This window comes from Anabrus simplex, chromosome 13 (genome assembly GCF_040414725.1).
Source record: "Anabrus simplex isolate iqAnaSimp1 chromosome 13, ASM4041472v1, whole genome shotgun sequence".
NCBI classification, from domain to species: Eukaryota; Metazoa; Arthropoda; class Insecta; order Orthoptera; family Tettigoniidae; genus Anabrus; species Anabrus simplex.
Window position 1 is genome coordinate 105011229 of NC_090277.1, and position 25206 is coordinate 105036434.

At 40.3% G+C, this 25206-nt stretch overlaps 1 protein-coding gene across 5 annotated transcripts in view; it reads right to left on the bottom strand.

Moving 5' to 3' along the window:
• Positions 1-25206, bottom strand: part of LOC136884660 (organic cation transporter protein) — a 257104-nt gene that overhangs the window by 32316 nt on the left and 199582 nt on the right. For all 5 annotated transcript variants that reach the window (XR_011018940.1, XM_068230176.1, XM_068230177.1 and 2 more), the window contains exons 4-7: positions 20408-20511; positions 10624-10778; positions 5806-5974; positions 161-298 (exon numbers count right to left, since the gene is read on the bottom strand). Coding sequence is in view for 4 of the 5 variants with exons in the window: in XM_068230176.1 (XP_068086277.1) it covers positions 161-298; positions 5806-5974; positions 10624-10778; positions 20408-20511 (566 nt within the window). In the remaining variant the exon portion in view is untranslated. The remainder of the gene's footprint in view (positions 1-160; positions 299-5805; positions 5975-10623; positions 10779-20407; positions 20512-25206) is intronic.

Sequence of the window (25206 nt, forward strand, 5' to 3'; positions counted from 1 at the left end):
TGTAATTGTATTAAAATGGACCAATATGAAGATAATTGCATACGATACAGAGGAATGGATGTTAAAGAACTCCCCGAGGACAAGGAGATTTATTGGTTTAACAAGCCAGTAACATAAAATATTTCAATCTAATAAGTTGCCATAATATTTACTTGATCACCTGCATGCTATTGGAGGAGAAAGAATGGGTACTTTGGGGTTGGGGTCTCCGTTCACCATCAGAGCGCGTTCCAGCAACTCTCGTGCTGCTTCCATTTCACCGTTATTGAGCAGCCAGCGAGGAGAGTTGGGAATCCACCTGAAGTAAAAAAAAAAGGGAAAATAATTAATTATATAAGTTATGTAAAAAAAAAAAAAAGGCACAAGTAATGAAATACAAATCAACAAAAATCCAGCACAATCATATTGAAAGTTACCATGGTGCACTATACAAGGCCATAAGTTAACAACTGTTGAGAAAAACTGACCGTCAATGACACAAATTCTAGCCAATCAGTAACCTCGAGTGTCCACATGCATGCACGCATACACACCAATATTACCATTGATGCTTTCACGGCCCGTACTTAGACATGATATAGGCTTTTGGGCTTATACTGTGTCAAGAAAATAAGGTGAAATTCTTTAAGTTTTGCAGAGAACTTTGCTCTGCATCTTCAGAAGAAAATCTTGATCTTCATTCAGGTAATCATATTAACGAGATTGTCAAGAAAAGTTACAGATCTCTTCACATGGTTATGAGGGTATTTAGAGGTTGTAGTAAGGATGTAAAGGAGAGGGTATTTGAGTCCCTGGTAAGACTCCAATTAGAGTATGGTTCCAGTGTATGGGGTCTACACCAGGACCACTTGATACGAGAACTGGAAAAGATACAAATGACAACAGGACGATTTGTTCTGGGGGATTTCCGACAAAGAAGTAGAGTTATGAAAATGTTGCAAACTTTGGGCTGGGAAGACTTGGGAGTGAGGAGACGAGATGCTCAACTATGTGGTATGTTTCACGCTGTCAGCGGAGAAATGGCATGGAATGACATTAGTAAATGAATAAGCTTGAGCCAAGCTTTTAAAAATAGGAAAGATCATAATATGAACATAAATTTGGAATCCAAAAGGACAAATTGGGGGTTGGTTACATCATCAAGAGAAATGTTTGATAAATTTCCAAGTTTTTTGAAAACATTTAAGAAAACGCTAGGTGAACAATTGATAGGGAATCTGTCACCTGAGCAACAGCCCTAAATGCAGATCATTGATGGCCAGGTTGAGTGGCTCAGATGGTTGAGGCGCTGGCCTTCTGACCCCAACTTTGCAGGTTCGTTCCTGGCTCAGTCCGGTGGTACTAGAAGGTGCTAAAAAATGTCAGCCTTGTGTCAGTAGATTTACTGGCACGTGAAAGAACACCTGCGGGACTAAATTCTGGCATCTCGGCATCTCTGAAAACCTAAAAAGTAGTCAGTGGGACCTAAAGCCAGTAACATTATCAGATCATTGATGACCGATTGATTGATCACTGGACGTTCAACAGTTAAGTAGATCTTTGACTTCAAGTGGATTGGCTTTCTCTGGTACCGGGCGAGTTGGCCGTGCGCGTAGAGGCGCGCGGCTGTGAGCTTGCATCCGGGAGATAGTAGGTTCGAATCCCACTATCGGCAGCCCTGAAGATGGTTTTCCGTGGTTTCCCATTTTCACACCAGGCAAATGCTGGGGCTGTACCTTAATTAAGGCCACGGCCGCTTCCTTCCAACTCCTAGGCCTTTCCTTTCCCATCGTCGCCATAAGACCTTTCTGTGTCGGTGCGACGTAAAGCCCCTAGCAAAAAAAAAAAAGCTTTCTCTGGTTTCACAAAGTACCTGTGACTGCCCTCCACTTTGACCATTGTTGAACATTGTAGCGATAAAGTGGTTAGTGCTACAGTGATCTCTGTAACAGGTAAGCAGAACTCAATCAGCCACTATTTTGTCAGTAGCCCCGTCTCCAACAGCAACCATCCAAGATTGTTGTGGGAGAACTTTGACCCCATGGAGGCTTAATAATTTTCTCTTCAGTGTTTGTCCCTTCTGATGGTAGGGTCCTTTGCACTGGCGTATCCTGGAATCTCCACTGAGGCATGCAACTAGTAACCATGCAGTTAACACAATGTATTAAGTAAATTTCAATTCTACTCACCCTAATTACATGTAGGTGAACTCGAGCCAAACAGTTTTACTGTAAGTTTCTGGGTTGAACGTGCGTACACAATTCTTGTTTTCTGTTTTTAAATTTACGAGGGTCCGCCTCTGTGGTGTAGTGGTTGGTGTGATTAGCTGCCACCCCCGGAGGCCCGGGTTCGATTCCCGGCTCTGCCACGAAATTTGAAAAGTGGTACGAGGGCTGGAACGGGGTCCACTCAGCCTCGGGAGGTCAACTGAGTAGAGGTGGGTTCGATTCCCACCTCAGCCATCCTCGAAGTGGTTTTCCGTGGTTTCCCACTTCCCCTCCAGGCAAACGCCGGGATGGTACCTAACTTCAGGCCACGGCCGCATCCTTCCCTCTTCCTTGTCTATCCCTTCTAATCTTCCCATCCCCCGCAAGGCCCTTGTTCAGCATAGCAGGTGAGGCGAGGTACTGGTCATCCTCCCCAGTTGTATCTCCCGACCCAGAGTCTGAAGCTCCAGTACACTGCCCTTGAGGAGGTAGAGGAGGGATCCCTCTCTGAGTCCGAGGGAAAAGCCAACCCTGGAGGGTAAGCAGATTAAGAAGAAGAAGAAGAAGAAGAAGAAATTTACGAGGGAAGGTAGAGGTCTCCTGGCTTTAACTATTTGAATCTTTTCATCAAACGAACAGCCAGTAAATGGCTTTTCAAACTGATTTACAATTATATCCGTTTTAGACTCATCCATCGTTAATACCACATGTGCGCAAAATATAATAAAACACCGAAAACACAATGAATTAACTCATTAGTTAGCCACAACTCAAGCACTGGAGGTAAGTCACCCCATTGGCATTGGTCAGTTTCGTCACGTTGGGTTCTCGCTTGGGGGGTAATCTGTGGGTGCCGTTCGCTGCAAAGATGCCAACTTTCTCCAAGTTGCTAACAGATGGCAGAGGGTAGCACGGGTATGGAGTGACAAATTCTGACCAAGTTTCAATTGCAGCGACATCGTTCGGAGGGTTTCAGAACTACGTCTGCCACCGAATGCAATTTTAAGATTGAATGCCTTACATCCTTAACTCCTCCATTCGCTGTCTCTTTCTTCCTAGAGTGGTGTAGACGGCGAGACTACACCAGCACCACACGTAGTCAAGCAATGGAACCAGTACAGTTGCGCGGACCTTTTGAACTTCTGAGAGATGAAATCATTGGAAACAACCTAAAATCGTACATCAGACAGTTCTTTGTGTTATCTTAACGCATGCAATGAATGCCTTGCATTCAAGGAGAATACGCCCCTGGTCCTTTGACTATATCATAAATAATAGTGTAATATCAAAGGAATGGAAGGAATCTATAATAATACCAATTTATAAAGGAAAGGGTAATAAAGGGAAACCAGAGAACTACAGACCAATCAGCCTGACCAGTATAGTTTGTAAAATACTGGAGAGTTTAATATCAAAGTACATCAGAGGGATATGTGATGATAAAAATTGGTTCAGAGGAGCCAGTATGGATTTAGAAAGAAATTTCTTGTAAGGCACAACTGGTGGGATTTCAGCAGGACATATCAGATGAGTTGAATTCAGGAGGCCAGTTAGATTGCATAGCCATAGATCTTTACAAAGCCTTTGATAGAGTGGAACATGGAATATTATTAAAGTAATTGGAGGGAATAGGATTAGACGTAAGGGTTACACGTTGGATAAAAACATTTCTAAACTCAAGGGTTCAGAAAGTCAAAGTAGGAAGTAATGTATCGCAGGAAGAGAAAGTTTGGAAGGGAATTGCACAGGGTAGTATAATCGGTCCGTTACTTTTCTTAACATACGTAAATGATTTAGGGAATAATATAACATCAAAAATAAGACTGTATGCAGATGACATAATTGTTTATAGGGAAATAAATAACATTGAGGATTGTTCAGAATTACAAAGGGACCTTGAGAGTATCCAACAATGGGTTGAAGAGAATAATATGAAGGTTAATGGAAGCAAATCAACTGTTACCAGCAAGATCATCAGACAAATAAGGGCTGAATGTGGTAGAATAAATAGAATAAAATGAAAAAAAAAAAAAGTGCAATGAAAGACTAAGAGGACAGAATAGAGATGATGAAAAGGAAAGTGAGTAGCAGAGGAAACAAGAAAAATGAGTTTGAGTAAGGTGGTGGGGGGAAAGAAGGAGGTGATAAAATGAGTTTGAAAAGAAGTTTAATACAGTAACAGTTGTATACAGATTATGAAAGTATGACCCATAGCACATAGCCTAGAGTGAACCATCTCTTGATGAGGAGAATATGATTTTAGAAAACACCAAAATGAAATACGAGGGGTATTTAATATATAATGCAACCCATTTTATTTCTCGGCCAATTTCGGTTTTAAAAAATTGGAATTTTGTTTGGGACATCTTTGAATATTCCTGCTTTGTCTCATAGAGTTTCATTAATTCATGATAGGCGGCAGTGCTATAACTAGCCTTCAAAATGGTGTCCGTATCAGAGGTGCATACTAACAGAGAGCAGTTATTGAGTTTCTTTTGGCGGAAAGCCAGGGAATCACAGATATTGAGACGTGCTTGCAGAATATCTTACAGAGACCTGGCAGTGGGCAAACGCATGGTGAGTTGCTGGGTGAGGCGTCCTTCACCATCACTCTGAAGGGGTTATTCTGTTCAATGTCCTCCCTTATGGTGAAATGATCAACTGTAAAGTATAATGTGCTACTCTAAGGAAATTGAAGAAACGACTGCAGCATGTTTGTAGCCACAATAATGCAAACAAACTTCTCCTTCTCCAAGACAAGGCAAGACTTCACAGGACAGAAGCTCACAAAACTTCAGTGGACTGTTCTTCCTCATCCACCCTACAGCCCAGATCTTGTGCCTTCTGACTTCCAAATGGAAATTCTAAGTTCCCAAGGAGGGAATTAGATATTTTTCCACCAATAGAGCATGTCAAAAAAACAGATCAGATGTAAGGCTTTTCAGGCATTTGCTCTATTAACCAGCATTTCGGCGGGCAATAATTCCATTGTGGAGTTTTATCTCCCATATGCAGTTATCAGACTGTGCCTCTTATAATGGGCTTCTGATAAGTTCACCTGCATACACCCCAGCGTCAGTGGGTAGGGTCTGACACATCCCACTCTGATGAGTGTAGTGTCAGACCTAAGACAAAACGCTGGTTAATAGAGCAAACACCTGAAAAGCCTTACATCTGATCTGTTTTCTGACTTCCATCCGTTTGGCCCAATGAAGGATGCAGTCCACAGGAAGCACTACATGGATGATGGGAAAGTTATGGATGCAGCACGACGTTGGTTCCGACATTTACCAGTCGTGTGGTACCATGCAGCCATACAGACCCTCACATTATGGTGGTGTAAGTCCGTAGCAATGAACGGAGATTATGTTGAAATATAGGGCATTGTAGCAAAAGGATTGGGGAATAAAGTGATGTATTTGAATCCTCAATAAAACCAACTTGCTTTTAGAAAAAAAAATGTGTTTCATTATATATTGATGCTTGTTGTTTAAAGGGGCCTAACATCGAGGTCATCAGCCCATTATATATTGAACTCCCTTCGTAACAATAGTGAAAGGACAGGGAAGAGAACTAGAAAGTCTTATATTATGCAAGTCGGTATGACTTATTGTTTTACCTGTAGAGGATAAGAATGGCCGCTGTAGGTAGTGTGATGGCATACTGCAGCTCCCGCCAGTTGTCCACCAGGTACGATATGACGGCAAGGAGGATCACTCCTGCAGACCAGAAGAACTCGTAGGCAGCACCCACAATCTGGCAGTAAGTATCACCAGTATTATCTGTACCTGTAGAAAAACAAACAGTTTAGTTCTAAACCTGATCAGTCTCAGTTCTTCTACATCCATTCCTTCTCAGGCCCTGACAAGCTTGTGTCTGTTTCCAGCTTCTTCAGGAGAGCAGGCTTCAGCAATCAGCTTGACTGCTCTTCAGCCAATGAGCCTTGCTTTGACTTAGATATTAGCGTTCAATAGATATGAATAGGAAGTTTGTGAACTCGTTATTGGTCACCTTAGTGACAGAGCATAACCTCTTGACCAGAATCTACACACATGACCATATTAATGGCCTGTAGTGGTCCGTATTGACTATTTACAGTGACAATCTAACTGCACTGAAAAACCAGGAGTTAACTCTTTCCCGTCTAACTGTGAGCATAGCCTGTAGTAAGGTTTGACAATTTGCTAAAAATTGAGAACGAGCTATGCACACATTCTGCCGACTGCATCGCGTTTCTTCATGTGTTACTTACGAGAGTATTTCAACAGATGGCAGTATTGTCTAAGTCAGAGAATTTACGATATAGTTGACGAGTGTGCATTAGTAGGTGTTGTCACTCAATGTGCTCTTAAAACATGGCATTTTGTGGCAAGCAAATGCTTGATAGAAGTTATATTTTTGATATTTTATGTAATCGTAATCCCTCACATCTAAAAAACAGAAATCTTTACTAATATGTAGATGTTCTTACATATTCGCGCAGTTATGAAACGCACAGGAACATACGGTAAACTGTAAAATGAATTCCAATCATGCGAGATGTTGTTTCAAATTCCTATTTGGATGTCAATATTTCCATTTGTGAATAAAATTACAATTACATGCTTTCAACATCATCTTCCGAGCCAGTATCGTCACATAAATATGTATATAAAATTTCACAAGAGCTCCCATTTTCCTTGTTCTTATTAGTTATTATTACTGAACAGTTATTATTTTATATTATTTTCATTATTATTGTTGTTTTGTAATTGCAATGCACATTTTACATGATCTCAATCTAGGGAAAATATAACAGTATTTCAGAAAATTGTTCTTAGTTAATAATTCGTCGGACATTTTTTCATTCGCAAAACATGGTATAATATATAAACAATTTTAAAATCTCAAGTGATAGCTGCCGTGAAATAAACAATAAAAACTAGATGCTCAAACAAGCACAAAGAAAAAAGAATCATGCAAATATCTCCTACAGGTATAGAGATATAATCCTTTTCAAATCTTTAGAAATGGCCAAACCAGAATGTTTGTTAGGGATATTCAGGCCCAGACCGGAATGCGTTTATGAGTCCACCTTGTCCATACTATTGAAAAAACTATTTACAGTAATATAACTACGTATTTTGAGAAAATATCATTCACTTCTTCAGCGAACTGATATTTCACAAATCCCAATGATTTGATTAAAATTATAAAATAATTAGATGCTCAATTATTAATTCATTGTTGCTTTGAGGGATTCTCATGCAGAAATCCGGATATATATAGAACGTCTTAAATTAACAAACGCTGATACTTGGAAAAACAGCCTGTACAATACTAATAAGATCCGTCAAGAGCTATGAAAACGTGAATTCATCTTCTACTGAATTCACCTACTACTGAAAAAAGGACTCGGAGTACAACTTTTCAAAGAGTTTTTTCTTTGCTAGTTGCTTTACGTCGCACTGACACAGATAGGTCTTACGGCGACGATGGGACAGGAAATGCCTGGGAATGGGAAGGAAGCGGCCGTGGCCTTAATTAAGGTACACCCCCAGCATTTGCCTCCTGTGAAAATGGGAAACCACGGAAAACCATCTTCAGGGCTGCTGACAGTGGGGTTAGAACCCACTATCTCTTGGATGTGAGCTCACAGCCGCGTGCTTCTAACCACACAGCCAACTCGCCTGGTTTTACAAAGAGTACACACCAGCAAACTCTTGGTTGAAAGATCATACCGGACAGTTTTGTAATGAGTGGAGAGAGGCTATAAAGATGATGCTAATGATTCTGCAGTGCACTCGGTGCTAGGCAGATTCCTGGACAACAACCTCTGTTGGCATTGCCACGGAAAGAAAGAAACTCTTGGTCATGTCCTGGGATTCTGCACATGCTGGGAGCTCCTGAGAAACACGTCGCACCACCAGATCAGATCCTTCATTGCTGAAGAACTGAGAAAGAAGGGATTCAATGTACATGAGGTGGTACACAGACTGGCCATAAACGGTAGTTTGCAGAGAATTGACATCATAGCCTTTAAAGAAAACAGTTTTCAAGGATACATCTTAGATCCAACTGTCAGTTTTGAGCACCGCAGCAGTCAACCAGCGAAGGTCAATCTAGAGAAGATTAAAAATTACAAACCCAATATCCCTTACTACAAATCTAAATATCACCTTCAGGAAATTGAAATAATAGGGATACCGGGCGAGTTGGCCGTGCGTGTAGAGGCGCGCGGCTGTGAGCTTGCATCCGGGAGATAGTAGGTTCAAATCCCACTATCGGCAGCCCTGAAAATGGTTTTCCGTGGTTTCCCATTTTCACACCAGGCAAATGCTGGGGCTGTACCTTAATTAAGGCCACGGCCGCTTCCTTCCAACTCCTAGGCCTTTCCTATCCCATCGTCGCCATAAGACCTATCTGTGTCGGTGCGACGTAAAGCCCCTAGCGAAAAAAAAATACTAGGGATAATGGTCAGAGCTCGTGGTACCGTACCTCGTCACTTTTTTTTGTTTTTTGTTTTTGGCTAGTTGCTTTACGTCGCACCGACACAGATATGTCTTATGGTGATGACGGGGCAGGGAAGGGCTGGGAGTGGGAGTGGGAAGGAAGCGGCCGTCCTGGTGTGAAAATGGGAAACCACGGAAAACCATTTTCAGGGCTGCCGACAGTGGGGTTCGTACCTACTATCTCCCAAATACTGGATACTGGCTCTCGTCACTTTGTTGCCACGTGGAAGCGCTTCCAACTTCCAATGAAGCTCATCCCGGAAATTGTGACCCTTGTCCTCCAAGGCTCCATCAATATCCTGAGAAACCACCTCTACAGCTTTGAAATGCCATGTTAATTATAACGTTTCTAGATAATTTAGAGTTTTCTTCAATTAATAGAACTGTACAGAAAAAATTGGCATGTTTTACCTTGTTCTTAGTGGCAGCTTCTAAATACAGGAGGATGTTCCATTTAACTTCCAGGGTTGTTGTTGTTGTCCCCCCCCCCCCGAACTCAGCAAGGGATCCCAGCCCTACCGCCTCAAGGGCAGTGTCCTGGAGTGTGAGACTTTGGACTGGGATACAACTGGCGAGGAGGACCAGTACTTCATCCAGACGGCCTCACCTGCTATGCTGAATAGGGATCTTGTTGGTAATAGGAAGAGACAAGGAAGAGGGAATGAAGCAGCTGTGGCCTTAAGTTAGTTACCATTCCAGCGTTTGCCTGGAGGAGAAGTGGGAAAAGGCAGAAAACCCTTTTGAGGATGGCTGGAATGAGAATCATACTCTGTTCCTTTACTCAGTTGGCCTCCGGAGGCTGAGTGGACCCCGTTCCTGTCCTCATGCCATTTTTCAGGTTTCATGGCAGAGCCGGCAATCAAACCTGGGCCTCCAGGGTGGCAGCTATAGCTTATTCCACGTTAAGAAAACAGTATCGCTTTTATGGATCTACAAGGAGTAAATGCACCCCCTCTGAGACAGCCATAATTCCTCATGATTAAGGAATATTATACTGTACTTTGTGATGTACTATGCAAGATGGATAAAAAGGATTAGGCACTTATGCCCATGAGTTATTAAAATAGTAGCCTCCGTGGCTCAGGTGGCAGCGCGCTGGCATCTCACCGCTGGATACTGTGGTTCAAATCCCTCACACATCACACATAACACTATCCTCCACAACAATAGCATGCAGTTACCTACACATGGCAGATGCTGCCCACCCTCATTGGAGGGTCTGCCTTACAAGGGCTGCACCCGGCTAGAAATAGCCACAAGAAATTATAATTATTATAATAGAACCAAGTGGACATTGGCTTGCAAAACAGTGGATCCTGTTCCATCGTGGGACAAATGCTAAGAAGATTATGATATACAGAATATATATTTAAATCATAATGCGTCCCTAACATTTCGAGCAAAACTGAACATTTATTTATATATATTTTTTTAATTTACAATTTTCTTTATTTTCCACTGACACAGATAGGTCTTATGGGAACAATTGTACAGTGTGAAAGAATTGACAATTGCATTGATTAAGATACAGCCCCAGCATTTGTCAGGTGTAAAAATGGGAAACCATGGAAAACCATCTTCAGGCCTTCTGACGGTGGGATTCAAACCCACTATCTCCCGAAAAACCTAGTTGTAATTCACCGCTGTATAATTAAATATATTCATAAAATGAAATTGATTGTGCTTAGATGCATAAATTTAGGGAATGGATCGTGTTACAGAATTTACAGAGAAACCAACAGGAAAGAGACCACAAAAAAGGGGGACGGTTACAGTGAAGAAGAGTATAGAGAAGGGAGGGAGAAGACAGAAGAAATATTGGAAGAGTGGTGGAGAGCCAAGCAACGATTGTGGTAATCGATACATAACCTAGGAGAGAAGTAGAAATCGGAACTGAAGGAAAAGATATGAGCATTTTGTGTGAAGTTTACAATATTCTTACTTACAGATGACGTAGCCTGCTGTGAACATCGTGGCACAAGAAAATGCCGTCACAAAGCGGAGGAAGACTTGCAGCTCAAAATTTGGAGAGTTTGCTACTCCAAGGCCTGCAATTATCTGGAGGATCATACCACCCAATATGAGGGATCGTGGGCTTGATCTGAAAAAAAAAAAAAAAAAAATTAAATTGACATGTAAATACTCCACACAAAAATAAAGCAAAACTTAGAGCACTAGCTCAAATATGGAAGACTAAAATCTCTTCTAATGTTTGATTAACTGCAACTACCCAGGAGTGCAGTTTAGAAGGAAGAAACTCTTGACTCCATCCTAAAGTAGGAACACAAAATTATAGCACACTTTGATGCATATCATCAAGCCTGCAAAAACCACCTTACCCAACTCCTGTTGAGGAGCATAGGGCCAAGACAACGTTTTGCCATCATGTGTTTCAGCTTTCCCTGTGTATACCCAAGCTGCTCACTCTTTCTCTCTACTGATCTCCTCCATGTCATCTTAGGTCTTCCTCTTCTACCCTGCCCCTGGGGATTCCACTCAAGAGCTTGTTTTGCTGTGCTGTCATCAGGTCCACGTAGTGTATGGCCAATCCACTGCCACTTTCTTTTCTTAATCTGCTGTTCAATTGGTAATTGTGTGTTCTCTTTCACAGTTACTCATTTGACACCACTTTTGGCCAGTATATCCCTAAGATGTTCACAAATGTCTGAATCTTCTGTGTCAAAGCTTTGGTCACTTTCCAGGTTTCACATGCATAAAGCAGCACAGACTTAAAATTGCTATTGAAGATCCACAGTTTTGTTCTCATACTGACCTTTGCTGGCAGGACGTAGTGTTTACAGTGCACTATGTCTTCTGGTATAGGCTAGAGCAATATTGTTACTTTCATTGATCTGTCTCAGCTTTAACCTTGGCTTTGACAAGATGAAAGTGACTGAGGTATGAGCAATGCTAGTAATGCCATTCCTTATTCAGCCAGTCCCTGCTATGAATGGTGTGAAAATGTTGCTCATAGGGTCAGTTGGTGCATGCATTTCAGTGGGCTTGGCAGACTGATATGTAATAGCAACTTCTGGCTCGGTGAGGAAAGCAACGGGAAACTACCTCACTCCTCATTTCCCTTGTACACCTCTTCAGTGATGCCTAGGCCACTTATGACAGCTGATGGCGGAGCTGTTGAGGACCCAACCAGCCTTCGGGCTGAGGACTAAACATACACATACACTGAGTTCTTCAGACCTCCATATGGGACAGAGTGTTGTGAATGCACCCTTAGCTTTCTTCAAACGGCTGGTCACATCTTGATCTGCCCCTCCGTTCACCATTACAATGCTTCATAGGTAGCAAAAGCTATTCACTCTCTGTATAACTTGCCCATTCAATTGCAACGGAGTGTTATTTTCCGTTCCCAATCGCATTTCCTTTGTCTTCTTAAAGTTAATCCCAAGTCCAACTTCCTGTGCCTCAGTTTCCAGGTCTTTAAGCTTAATTTCCATATCTTTACAACTATGAGCAAGGAAACATTGATCATTGGCACATTGCGCTTCTCATGACAACATCAAGAGTTATGAGGAACAGTACGGGTGAAAGTACACATCCTTGTTTCAGACCAGTCTTAGCTTCAATTGGTTCCGTCTAAGGTCCTATGTGTTCCACCTGGCATGTATACTTATCATAAATGCACCTTAATCAGACTGATGATCTTCTTAGGAATGCCGAAGATCTTCATTGCAAAAACCACTGTGTGACATATTTCAGCTTATCTGGAGTTCAATACCAAGCGAGTGATACAAAAAAAAAAGTGTTGTTCATGGTGGTGGTGGTGATTATTGTTTTAAGAGGAAGTACAACTGGGCAACCATCCTCTAAAAAGTGTTGTTCATAAAGATATTTATGTACACAAGAACCTCGTTTATCTGGCCCTCATTAATCCGGATCAAAAATAATAATAAATTATTTTTACTTGTACAGTATTTCTTTTACGGGGTTGACTCATCATGAATGTCTTTTCCACCAAGGATAGTTAAGGAGAGGAATTGGAAGTAATTCGGCCACGGTCTATCAAAGGTACCGTCCTGGCATTTGCCTGGAATTCAGAATGGGAAACCATAGAAAACCATTCCCAGGACGGCCTAGGTGGGATTCGAACCCACGCTCTTCTGAATGCAACGCACTACTAATTCACTGATGGTGAATTTGAAAATGAAACCGGCGCTCCATCAGAAGAAACAATGACTCGTGGAGAGGTAACAATGCAGCTGGACAAACTGATGGCCTATTTAGAATCCTTGACTGAAACCACACCGGCAGAACTGTTGTTAGTAATGCATCTTTGCTGATCATGCTGTGCGCAAACGATATACAAATGTAAAACAGAAAGTGTTCTTATATTCTTTTGTACAATTGAAAAAAGGTATTAACTTAATGTACAACTTATGTTAATAGATTATATAACAGGGCTGGCCACAACGAGGCTCGCGAGCCGCATGCGGCTCTTGACACCAAGCTTAGAGTAAAATTAATTTATATTATTAATGGAAACTAACAACATCTCGCGGTCGGCGGCAGTCAGTAGCAGCGATGTGCCGCTTAACGTTATTTAACGATTTGAGATCAATTAAACCTTCATTTTCATTCCTGAAAAATCCTTTTGCTGTTGATGTGGGCGATGGCTGGCCTGTTTCATCACAAATAAGAAAGGATACAGCAGCTGTAGAGTTGGAGCTACTAGAAATGCAAGAGGATGAAGGAGTAAAAGGACTCAAATGAAGTGGCATTTCTACCATAAACTTTTGGAAGAATGCTCCAGAAGAAAAATACCCACTGACAAAAGAGTGTGCTAAGAGACTTATCTCAATCCTTGGGACTACATGTGTACTCAGCGCTTAAATTCATTAAATCTAAATATCGATCTTAACTAACTGATGAACATTTAAGTTACGGTAACTTGTGCGAACTGGGCTTACCAATTATCAGCCAGATTTCAAAAAACTAACAGCATAAATGAACACTCAAAAAAGCACTTCTCGAAAGTAAAATTTCATTCCTTGATGTGTACCTGAACAATAATGTTCTGTGTAATGTAGAAAATAAAGGTTCCTTCATTTGTTATGAAACGAAAAATGCCTCTTCATTTTATAAATCATTTTCTAAACATGCTCCCAGTTTTGTCTCCTAAATTTGCAGCTCCCAAAATTAAGGTTAGTGGCCACCCCTGTTATATAACATGGACTGTATTTGTTTTTTTGTTTTTTTCCCGGATTACCTGGATTTTCGATAATCCAGATCGGTTCCGGTCCCACTTAATCCAGATAAATGAGATTCTTGTGTATTGTAGGTCAGTATTTTCCCAATAACATTGTCACATAGAGGTTTCTCTAGATGGAACAATAATGTATATATATTGTAGTAATAGTAAGATTTAAGAAAAAAATAAAACATCCGTCCCCCAGTGACGGTGGCAATAAAGGTCTGGAATAGCTAACTTACAGTATGTAATTGAAAACGAAAATCCACAGCCTGTTTCCAGTCATTCGACCAGGTCAGGAATGGAACAAATGAAGCCCCTATCCAGCGACAAGGATAGGAACTGTGCCAGCTACCGAAGCCTGTCGCACTCCTCTGGGACAATGGTTAATGAATGACACATGAAAAGAAATGATATTGGAGAGTGTTGCTGGAATGAAAGATGATGGGGAAAACTGGAGTACCTGGAGAAAAACCTGTCCAGCCTCCGCTTTGTCCAGCACAAATCTCACATGGAGTGACCGGGATTTGAACCACGGAATCCAGCAGTGAGAGACCGGCTCGCTGCCGCCATAGCCATAGAGGCTCTAGTATGTAATTATAATAATTAAATCATATTTTTTATGGAAAATTCATCGTTAGGAGATTATGATTTTGAGCACAGTATAAATGCAACTGTACAATTTGCAGAGAATCTCTTATGATTGGTAACAAGACTTTCTCTATGTCATAAAAAGGAATTTTTCAATTTTGAAGGATAGTGGCGGAGTTCTTCGGCAGGGTACCTCTGGATCCAAACGGGAGGCCTCTGATAACCCATTGACCAAGAGGAATCTTATATCTGGCTGATAGATAAGGCAGACATGGTGTATAAATTGCTTGTTTTTCCATATTAACATCCTGAGCCTGTTGCAGGTTCCTCTCGAAGTGAATGGTAGGATCTAACACCATCGCTTTATTCTCTTTCTTACTGATGGCTGTGATGTCCAATCTTCTCGTTTGTTGCTAGAGACGCAGTGAACTTCTCCCATCCACGCTGCCTCAGGCCTTGAGAAATTATGCCCTTACTCGATGGTGACCGATTGTTATGCAGTAATTTGATTTTCCTGCAGAACCCTATCACATGTCCAAGCATTTCAGTCTTGTTGCAACCGTTTTGGCAGCAATGTGTTGAGCTGAAAGTTCTGCCAGGAACCGATCTTACTGTGGTCAGGTTGCAGAACATTTTTTATAGCATTTATGTATTCGAATGAAGATAAAGGTGACTTGCGAGAGATCCAGGAATTTTTTTTTTTTTTTTTTTTTGCTAGTTGCTTTACGTTGCACCGACACAGATAGGTCTTACGGCGACGATGGGACGGGAAAGGGCTAGGAGTGGGAAGGAATCGGTCGTGGCCTCAATTAAGGTACAACTCCAGCATTTGCCTGGTGTGAAAATGGGAAACCACGGAAAACCATCTTCAGGGCTGCCGACAGTGGGGTTCGAACCCACTATCTCCTGACTTTCTTTATTGATGTTCCAGTTTAGAAGCACCACGTTGTGCTCATTTGAAAGTATACACATACTACAGTTCATTCCATGGTAAGAAAACAGTACTGTTCTTATAACAACAGGGTTGCCATATCAAACAGCTCTGCTCAACACCATGATGGGAAAACGGCAGCACATAAATTCGTGAAATTCAGTAATTAAGTTCAAGATAAAAAGCGGAAGAAACTATGCTGAAAATTATTTTTATGAACTTAAGGGGACGGGGTGTTTACAGGGGGTATTTTTGGTTTGTACAGAATCAGAGGTAAACTACGGCACATAAAAATCTCAACATTGAAGTGTAAGGCAAAATGGGGGAGAAAATAGAAAAATAATGTTTTCTATGGGCTCGAGGGGTGAGGGATGCATTTAATTGCATTTAATAAATTTCCTCAGGCAATGCGGGGTACTACTGTGCTGTCGCATCGCTCACGAAACCAATAGTAAAAATTAAATTCTGTCATAAAAAGGTGGTAAAATTAAAATGCGCTTAAGAAGAAAGAACAGCTAAATAAGAAAAACCAAGCACAAATAAAACACACAGCAATTTTTTTATCAGTACAAGTTATGGCATGACGTATCGCTGCACACCACAACACCAAAATCTTCAGTAACAACTTCTGTACAGTATGAAAATAATAGAACACACACAAATACTATGCAATATACAACGAACTCTCACTCAACACAAGACAAATATGCAATGATTTAAAGCCTAAAAAAAATACCCACAACAAATAAATACTGTAGATGACTTCACTACAGAAGTGAGCTGCCGGCGGTTCACAGAGTGAAGGACTAGGAGAGGCTTGTACCAGAGCATCACAGAAGAAGAAAAATTAAGGAAGGTAATGAAGCGATGGCTGTTCCTGCCATTGTGCTTCCTCCCTACAAATATATTTGTGAAGAAGAAAATTTTATGTAATCGAAACCGACTTTCAACCTATTAGGTCGTGTTACGTACATTTGGTACGTATTGAAGAGATGTTAAGTACAGAACAAAAATGGCCAACCGGACACCAGTGGGATCCGAACCCACAACCTTTTTATTTGTCTTCCATAATACATTACAAAGTACAGTATCATATCCCTTAATCACGAGGAATTATGGATGTCTCACGGGGGTGTGTGTTCACTCCTTGTAGGTCCATAAGAGCAATACTGTTTTCTCAATGTGGAATGAGCTACAGCAATAGTACCTGGTGCTGTCCGGGTACTTTGTGAATGTTTTCTTTTAGGATTTGCATTACCCATTAATTATGTGTGAAGTGAATTTTTGTAGATTTCATTACTGTGGCATTGATAGATATTTTACAAACTATATAGTAATTTTAGAGTTATTGCCATGTGTTTAATTTAAAGTTTTAGTTTTACATCATTTGGTTTGATGTTAAAATTTCTCCTTGTGGCAGCCCTGGTAATCTCCAAAGTACCATAGTTTTCAAATAAATAATAAAATTAAATTATAACTATGTCTACAGATATGACGGTGGTTTTTATAATGATTGTCGCTGGTGGTGGGACGGAGAACTGGAAACAAGCATTGTGTTTCGTGAAATTATATTATTATAATATTATATTATTGAGTTCAGAAATGTAAACTATTTACCTTTTATTTTAAGAAACCTCAAGAATAGAATTTGGGACTCACGAACCTTTGAAAATCATTGATTATATTATTTCTTAGTAAATGAACATTGCAAGATGTCAGAATTATTTGGGAAGTGATTTTCGTATTTAAATTTTATGTAGTTGTGTTTTATTGAATCGCGAAGAAGAAAAGACATTCTGGACATTTTAATGTAACTTGAATTTATTGAAAATTATTATTTTTAATTATTTTGTGAAGAAGAACTAAATGGTATTATCATGTTATATTCTGTACTTCAAGAATTGTAATTTTGTAATCTGATTGAAAAATTTAAAAGGGCTTTATTTTCGAGGCATCCTATACCACACGTGCGGTTACCTCTGATGAAACTTGTGTTGCAATAGAAATGTTTGAGAACTTGTGAAATTGCTATCTTAAATTAACCATATATGGTCATGCAATTGGATTGGTCAGAATAACGATCTTTCCAATTGGCGAAAAATGGGAATCTAGAGGAATTCGGTGTCCTATTGGTTGTTTGAGATCAGGCCATTTCCGGCCTTCTGCCGGCTAGGTGTGCATGGTGCGATTCGGCCTAGTCTTTCCATCTGACCGTCCTCGTGAGCAGGAGTGCTCGTGGACTTGCTCCGTCGGGTCTGCAGTTCCCCACGGTAAGCGCTGTGTTATTATCTTGTATTAATTTAAATGCATTCTTGTGTTTCATATTTTTCCACTTAAAGTAACTTCCGTAATTATGTAGAATTTTATTTTGTGCGCTGGAGTTCACTCTCACATTTCCACATTTACCTAAATTAAGCATCAGTATGACTTAGCTGTTAAGCTAGTCCGAAACATAGTTTTTGGAGGCAAAAATTCTTTTCTGACTCAATGTCTTGTAATTGCAAGTAAATGTAACTCTCTTTCTTGGATAGCGTATTGTACATCACGTTAATTCATTTTTTATTGTTTCGAGGGTGCCTCCTTTCATTCTGTATCCTTTGTTTTAGTGAGTTAAGTATCAGCTTACTGTCATTTATTAATTTTGTTCCTTGTATTTTCATTTGTTAACTTTAATATAGTTGAGTTCGAGGCAGATGATCATGAACGTTTTCTTTCCAATAACGTTATACTTTCCCATGGACCTCAATAGCGCTCCTGCACGTTCCACAATCCTCAATTAGCTATCGTTTATTAGGCCTATAAGTTGTTCCCCTTGCGTTCGGTTCAATTTTGTGTGTTTATTAGTTAACCGTCACGTTTCCAAGCTTTGATGTGAATCGCCGCAACATAGAAATTTTCCTATTTTCCCTGTTCATATTAAGTTTCAATTATTATTATTATTATTATTATTATTATTATTATTATTATTATTATTATTATTATTATTATTATTATTATTATTATTTTCTGAATACATTTTATTATTATTGTTATTAGTTTGTGTATGCGCTAATAATCTCGATGGCAGCTACAACAACAACAATAATAATAGTAATAATAATGATGATGATGTTATTTCCTTTACGACTCACTAACTACTTTTTTATTTTTTTCAGAGACGTCGAGGTGCCGGAATTTAGTCCCACAGGAGTTCTTTTACGTGCCAATAAATCTACCGACACGAGGCTGACGTATTTGAGCACCTTCAAATACCACTGGACTGAGCCAGGTTCGAAGCTGCCAAGTTGGAGTCAGGAGGCCGGCGCCTCAACCGTCTGAACCACTCAGCCCGGCGACGGTGGTTTTAAGAGAAAGTACAACTGGTCAGCCATCCTCTTATTGTCATAATTTCCCCTTATCCAGCTCCTGCCGGGTCGGGGTATTTGTGGCACTTCTCCATCTTCCTCTTTCCTTCCACCATTCCTCTTCCATGATCTTCTCCTATTCTAAATTTCGACTTCTTATGCCGCTCTTCACTGATTCAATCCACCTTGTTCTAGGTCTTCCTCTTGCTCGCCCCCGCTCTTCGCCTCCAGCATCTGTCTTGAAATTATATTTACCACCTTAGTTTATTCTTTTCAACTCTCTCATTTAGCTTTCCTATCCCAACTTCCTTCCTAACATCTTCATTTCTCACTCTTTCCTATCATACTTCTTAAGGAATTTCATCTCACTGGCTTGAATTCTACTCTCTTGTCTGCTAATCAAAGTCCAAGTCTCAGCTGCATAAGTCAGTATGTGTACATAGTACATTTTGTACATTATCTCTTTACTTTTCCTTGGTACTTCTTTGTTCCAAACAAGTTTTCTTACACTTTGGTAGAATGCATTACTCTGCTGTACCCTCTTGCTAATTTCCATGCCCACCCTAGTATTTTGCATTAATTCACTTCCTAGGTATTTAAAGCTGTCTGCAATTTCCAGACTCTGACTTCTAATTTTTCACAGTGCCTTTCCTTGCCTTTCCCCACTCGAGATCACCACAGTCTTGCTTTTCTCAGTACTACTTTTCATGCCATACTTCTCAATTTTTTCATTCAGTACATCTAGTTGTTGTTGCACTTCTTTGCTCTTCTTTCCCCATCATCTGCAAATAGCAGTATCTTCGTCTCTTTATCTCTGTAGCCTTCTTTTGTTTCCTTTGCAATTCTGTACAAGACCATTATGAATAAAAGAGGTGACAGCACACTCCCCTGTCTTAGTCCAGCCTTATTCCTAAACTATTATGTCTTTCCAACACAGCTGTTGTGCATTGCTTCTAACATTTCAGCCATCCTCTATTAACTCCAATCACAGAGGAAAAAATATGGAAGGCGACCAACACTTCGAAAAATGAAGATATCGGCTAAAGAAAGAGAAGGGCTACAAAGGGCGTGAAAATTTTAAAGACTTCCCAGGCCTCAATAGCTAATACCGTCAGGGTTGAAAAAGAACAGGAGTTGAACAAACGAGGTTGGATATGATAGATGAAAGTGAGAAGCCTGGTACAAGTAACTGAAAGCAATGCAAGGACCCAGCTAAAGGCTCTGTGGTCACCAACCCACACTCCGAAGTTAAGAGACCCTCAGGCCCCTGCTGTCAGATACCTGCAGAATGGGTGGAACAAGGAAGCTGGGTGACTCTGAACATGGAATGGCTACTGTTCAAGTTGCCGAAGCCAACTGGAGGTGAGGTGATTGTGAAATGGGAGACACGACGGCAACAAGACATTGGTCACGTAGGCTACGTGTGTTGATGGACAGGATAAAGACAGTGACCATTTTCAGGACCACCGATGGTGAGGTTCGAGCTCACTATGTCCCGAATGGATGCTAATAGCTACGTGATCTAGATTGTGCAGTCACTTGTTCAGTTCCTCCTGCCTTTATCCTATTATAAATAAATAAATAAATGAATGAATGAATGAATGAATGAATGAATGAATGTTACTCTGAGACACAAAGAAGTTCAAAATTTGTCTTACTTCTGAAGAAGCTTTGTGCAAGCTACGCCTCCCAACAGAATGCCAAGCAGGTAGAAGAATTGTGACACACTCACCAGCACCTCTCTTGAGCATACCAAGTCCCACTGAAACATAATAATGCACACATTGTCTGCTGTAATGTTTGATCACAGATTTCAACAGCTATTTAATTAATACAAAGGTTGGGGAATAAATCATGGCAACTATTTTATTTTCTCATAAATGCAGGATCCACCAGACAAATGGAAATAGGGAATGGAACGCCGTCCGTCCGTCCGTCCGTCCGTCCGTCCATCCATCCATCCAGTGCATTTAGGGCAGTCAGCCAGGTGGCAGATTTCCTATCTGTTTTTTTACCTGGTCTTTTCTTAAATAATTGCAAAGAATTTGGAAATTTATTGAACATCCCCCTTGGTAAGTTATTCCAATCCCTAAATCCCCTTCCTATAAATGAATATTTGCCCCAATTTGTCCTCTTGAATTCCAACTTTATCTACATGTTGTGATCTTTCCTCCACAGACAGCTCGGAACTTACCACTTACACGTTACAATTCTCATTTTGGTTTATATTGAAATGTACGTTAACACAAAGAATGTTACAAGTGTTTATCAATTTCCTATGAAAGTGAGGAGCCTGGCACAAGTAAGTGGAAGCAACACCAGGACTCAGCTAAGGGCCCCCATGGTCGCCAACCCACGCTCAAAAGTTCAGAGGCCCTGAGGCTCCTTTTAGTCACTTCTTATGACAGGCAGGGGATACCATGGGTGTTATTCTACCGGCCCCACCCACAGGGGGAAGTGAGGTACGCGGAACTGTACGCAGCCAAAATAATGACATGGGACAGAACAACTCGAGGAAGAAGAGAGAAAGATTGTAAGAAAGATACTGGGACCAAGAAGGGGACGCGAAAGATGTGAATGAAGATCAATTGACGAACTGTACCGAAACGTGAGAACGATCTCCAAAGAAATAAGACTCAAACAAGCAAGATTTGCTGGGCATGTGATCAGAATGAACATAGAGAAGAGTAGGGGAGCCAACGGGTGGGACAAAAGGTAACCCGGGAACTGCAGTCAAATACAGTAGAGACAATACGCGACACTTCCAAATTTAGCCTTGTTAAAATGGGAGACAATTCACAAGTGGCACTCCTAGTGGCATGACCTGAAAATTCGCGCTAAATTCAAATATCAATGGATATGTATATACGGAAATGGATAAATAAATTACGTCTAGAAAGAAAGTGTTCTTAAGATATTAGCTTCAAAGTTTCTAAAGCAATTCTGGATACATGAATGACGACTTATTTAATAGGTTATTATTTAAAGACTGAAATTAAACATATAATCAAGATGTGAAATGGACTGCTGTGAAAGGGCTTGATCTTTTATTTATGAATTACTTTTTTTAGCTTTAGCATACCTGCCTGAACATTCACGGCTAGATTTGTCTTTTTTCTCATTTAAAAGCATTGTACATCACATCACATAAAAATATAAAATAATAAAAATACCGGCACATTCCTTACACACATGATTCAATGAATTTACATTTAAGAGCTGGACAATTAACTTGAAGCGTACTAACAGAAAGAAAATCTATAAATTTAGCCGCAAAAACATTCAAAATTTCCCTATAAGCAATACTTGCCAGTACATTCGGGTAAAGCATTTCTTAAATCACCCATACTTTCTTCAGTGCTTGACAACGCATTACGGCATTCCAAATGGGGTAACTTGGAACACAATCAGCCACACACATATGCATTTTCCTGAATTAAATCAAAACCCACAGATCACACCTACAACAACACATCGGTATTGAAGGTTAACTGCTGCACTTATACAATAAAATAAGCTTATTATATTTTACGCCAGTTAAAATATGGGTCCTGCAGGTCAGAAGTTTAGGAAGTAGGCCATCTATAAAAATGTATTTGTAACTGGAAGAATATATATGCAAACACAATGCTGTATTTACATTTTCTTGTCACGAGGGAAACGGAAGAAAGACCGCGAATCCTTCTGCACTTCATAGTTATTGCAGCCAAATGCAGCACATATCTTTCTACTCATACTGGCAGGAGATATAAAGGAATGACACACGCTACTATTTACTTATGTCAACTTAATGCAAACGCATAAATAATCCCAAAAACTTCACAAACAAATACACGTGCTCTTATGACAGAATCAGTAACTCTCAGGTCACTCCGCTAGATAGCGCTCTATTCGCTGTCCCTCGATATCTCGCAGAGTGTCGCGTATTGTATTGAGATATCAGTGGTCTCTACTAAATTTGCTGCAGTGGAAACTCGATATCTCGAATCACGTCGGAAGCTAAATATTATTTCGATTTATTGAAATTTCGAGATATACATAATAGCGTTTTTGAGCATGTGTGGCCTATAACTGAATTATGTGTATCGACGGGTTTATACAGAATACATTATTTTTAACTGTAGGGGACTACTTGAAAACATACAAACAAACTCTACTTTACGGTACCATTATTATAGTAACTTTTTAGGACAGAATACAGTACACACAGTAGTGAAACAATGGTGTTAGGTTTAGTTTACGCACATTCATTGTAAAACGTTGAAAATTAATTATAGTACACCATCCTTGCACCACCGTTTAAGATTAACTTAGTTTCTAAATCATAAATCTTGGTCATGATTTTCCGGATCTTCCTGGGACTTATTTAATTTTCTTTGTAGTAAGGTACGTTGGCTGATCATCATTAGTTTTAACTTCGGAAGTTTGCGCGGCACTCCAATTAGATCACCACCTTCTATGGGTGTACAACGCCTTCTTTAACAATACATTTGATTTCAAAAATGATAAAACGATTAATGCACACAACATTATTAGTCCTATGATTTGGTTCGAAGTTTTCCTTACGAATGCTCTTAACCGAATTTTGCCTTAATACTAGGTATTTTGGAAACGGGAACATTGAAGCTCTTACTTACATCCAGGCACACAGCACATTAAACTATAACCATATTGCATAGGTAACTAAAAATGAAGAAAAAACTTTCAGAGAAGAACACGAGAATCAACATTAACCTAATCACCACCGATATTTTTGGAATAAATAAGCTCTTTGAGAACAAACAGCTTCTTACGGCACTGAAAGAGGATCTATAACCTTCTTAAGACCATAAATAAATATAATGTACGATTAAAATATTCAAATTTCCGTAAATACTTGGTAACAACACGGCCTACACAAATCAAAACAAATGCATGCTAGCATTCCAGCTGCCGCCATTATGGACAGTTTCGATAGGACGGTGAAATGAAATGAAATGGCGTATGGATTTTAGTGCCGGGCAACGACATTAAAAACATAGACTGCTAATCTGATGGCCATCTTTGAATCTACTTGAACCACTGGCAGCCATGACACTTGTAGGCAAAACATACGCTTATTTCCTCTGAATCTGCCATAGAAAGGCTCTGCAGAAGTTGTTGTGTGATGGAGTACGGTCTTTGAGAAGGTGTGCAAATTTAAAATAAATAAATAAATAAATGTAGGCTAAGAATTCAGTCGAATGAAGTCAGGCGAGGTTTGACCAAGAGAGGTCCGGTAGAAATATTAAAGTGGTAAAGCTGGTAGGACACCGTATGTGGAAGGAATGCTACACTCAACCAAGGGTCAGGTGTTCTCAACTTTAGAATCTGGGGTTACCCCATTTAGTGGCCCCTTACGACAGGTAGAAGATGCCGTAGAGATATTGTACACCGCAACCAACGGACGTCTGTGCTACATGTCGCACAGCAGTCCTTAGAAAGTAGCCATAAGTAGAAAAAAGCATAAAACGTAACAAACCAGACAAAGAAGCAAAATAAAAAAAATATACCAGAATGACACTGAAGGTATGTCATGAAAAGGCAGGGTATCTTTCTCTACGCGTGTGAATTCCTCAATGAACTGCTGTACGTATAACATGTCTTTCTGTAGTGAATGACTTTGTTAGTGCATGACGCCGAATTATCCATTCTTCTATATACAGTACGTAATTCTCGTTTTAACCAAGCAAATGCTCACCATATTCACTGCGCTTATTTCATTATAACATAAATGCAACACTAAGCATATTTGAAAATGTCGTGTTTATTCTTAAATATATCTTTAATTTGCATTAACGTATAATCTCATCAATTCATTGAACTGAAAAGGGCTAACTCTCAAGACCAAGAAGTGGCAGCCGCCATGACAGTTGCAGGCAAAAGTTAGTTCGCTGTGCTTCAACCAGGGGCGCTGTAACGAGTATGTTTAGCAGTCTATATATCTTTAATGTCGTTGGTGCCGGGAGTGTCCAAGGACAAGTTCGGCTCGCCAGGTGCAGGTCTTTCGATTTGACTCCCGTAGGCGACCTGCGCGTCGTGATGAGGATGAAATGATGATGAAGACGACACCTACAACCAGCCCCCGTGCCAGCGAAATTAACCAATGATGGTTAAAATTCTCGACCCTGCCGGGAATCGAACCCGAGACCCCTGTGACTAAAGGCCAGCACGCTAACCATTTAGCCATGGAGCCGGACGATAGGTCGGTTAAGGTCTGAGATATTGTAGTTGGTCTTGCTCAGACCTTAATGCTACTCTCGATCGTTCAAAGATGGCGAATCGAGTAGCCGGAAATGTTGGAAATATGGGTTTGTTTTGGTTTGTTGTTATTGTATGTAATCGGTGTAATTTCATGAGAGTTGACGATAAATGTTAGTTTCTTTGTAGAATATAAGTGTGCGAGTAGGCTATATTTAAATGAGCCAGTGGACACTTA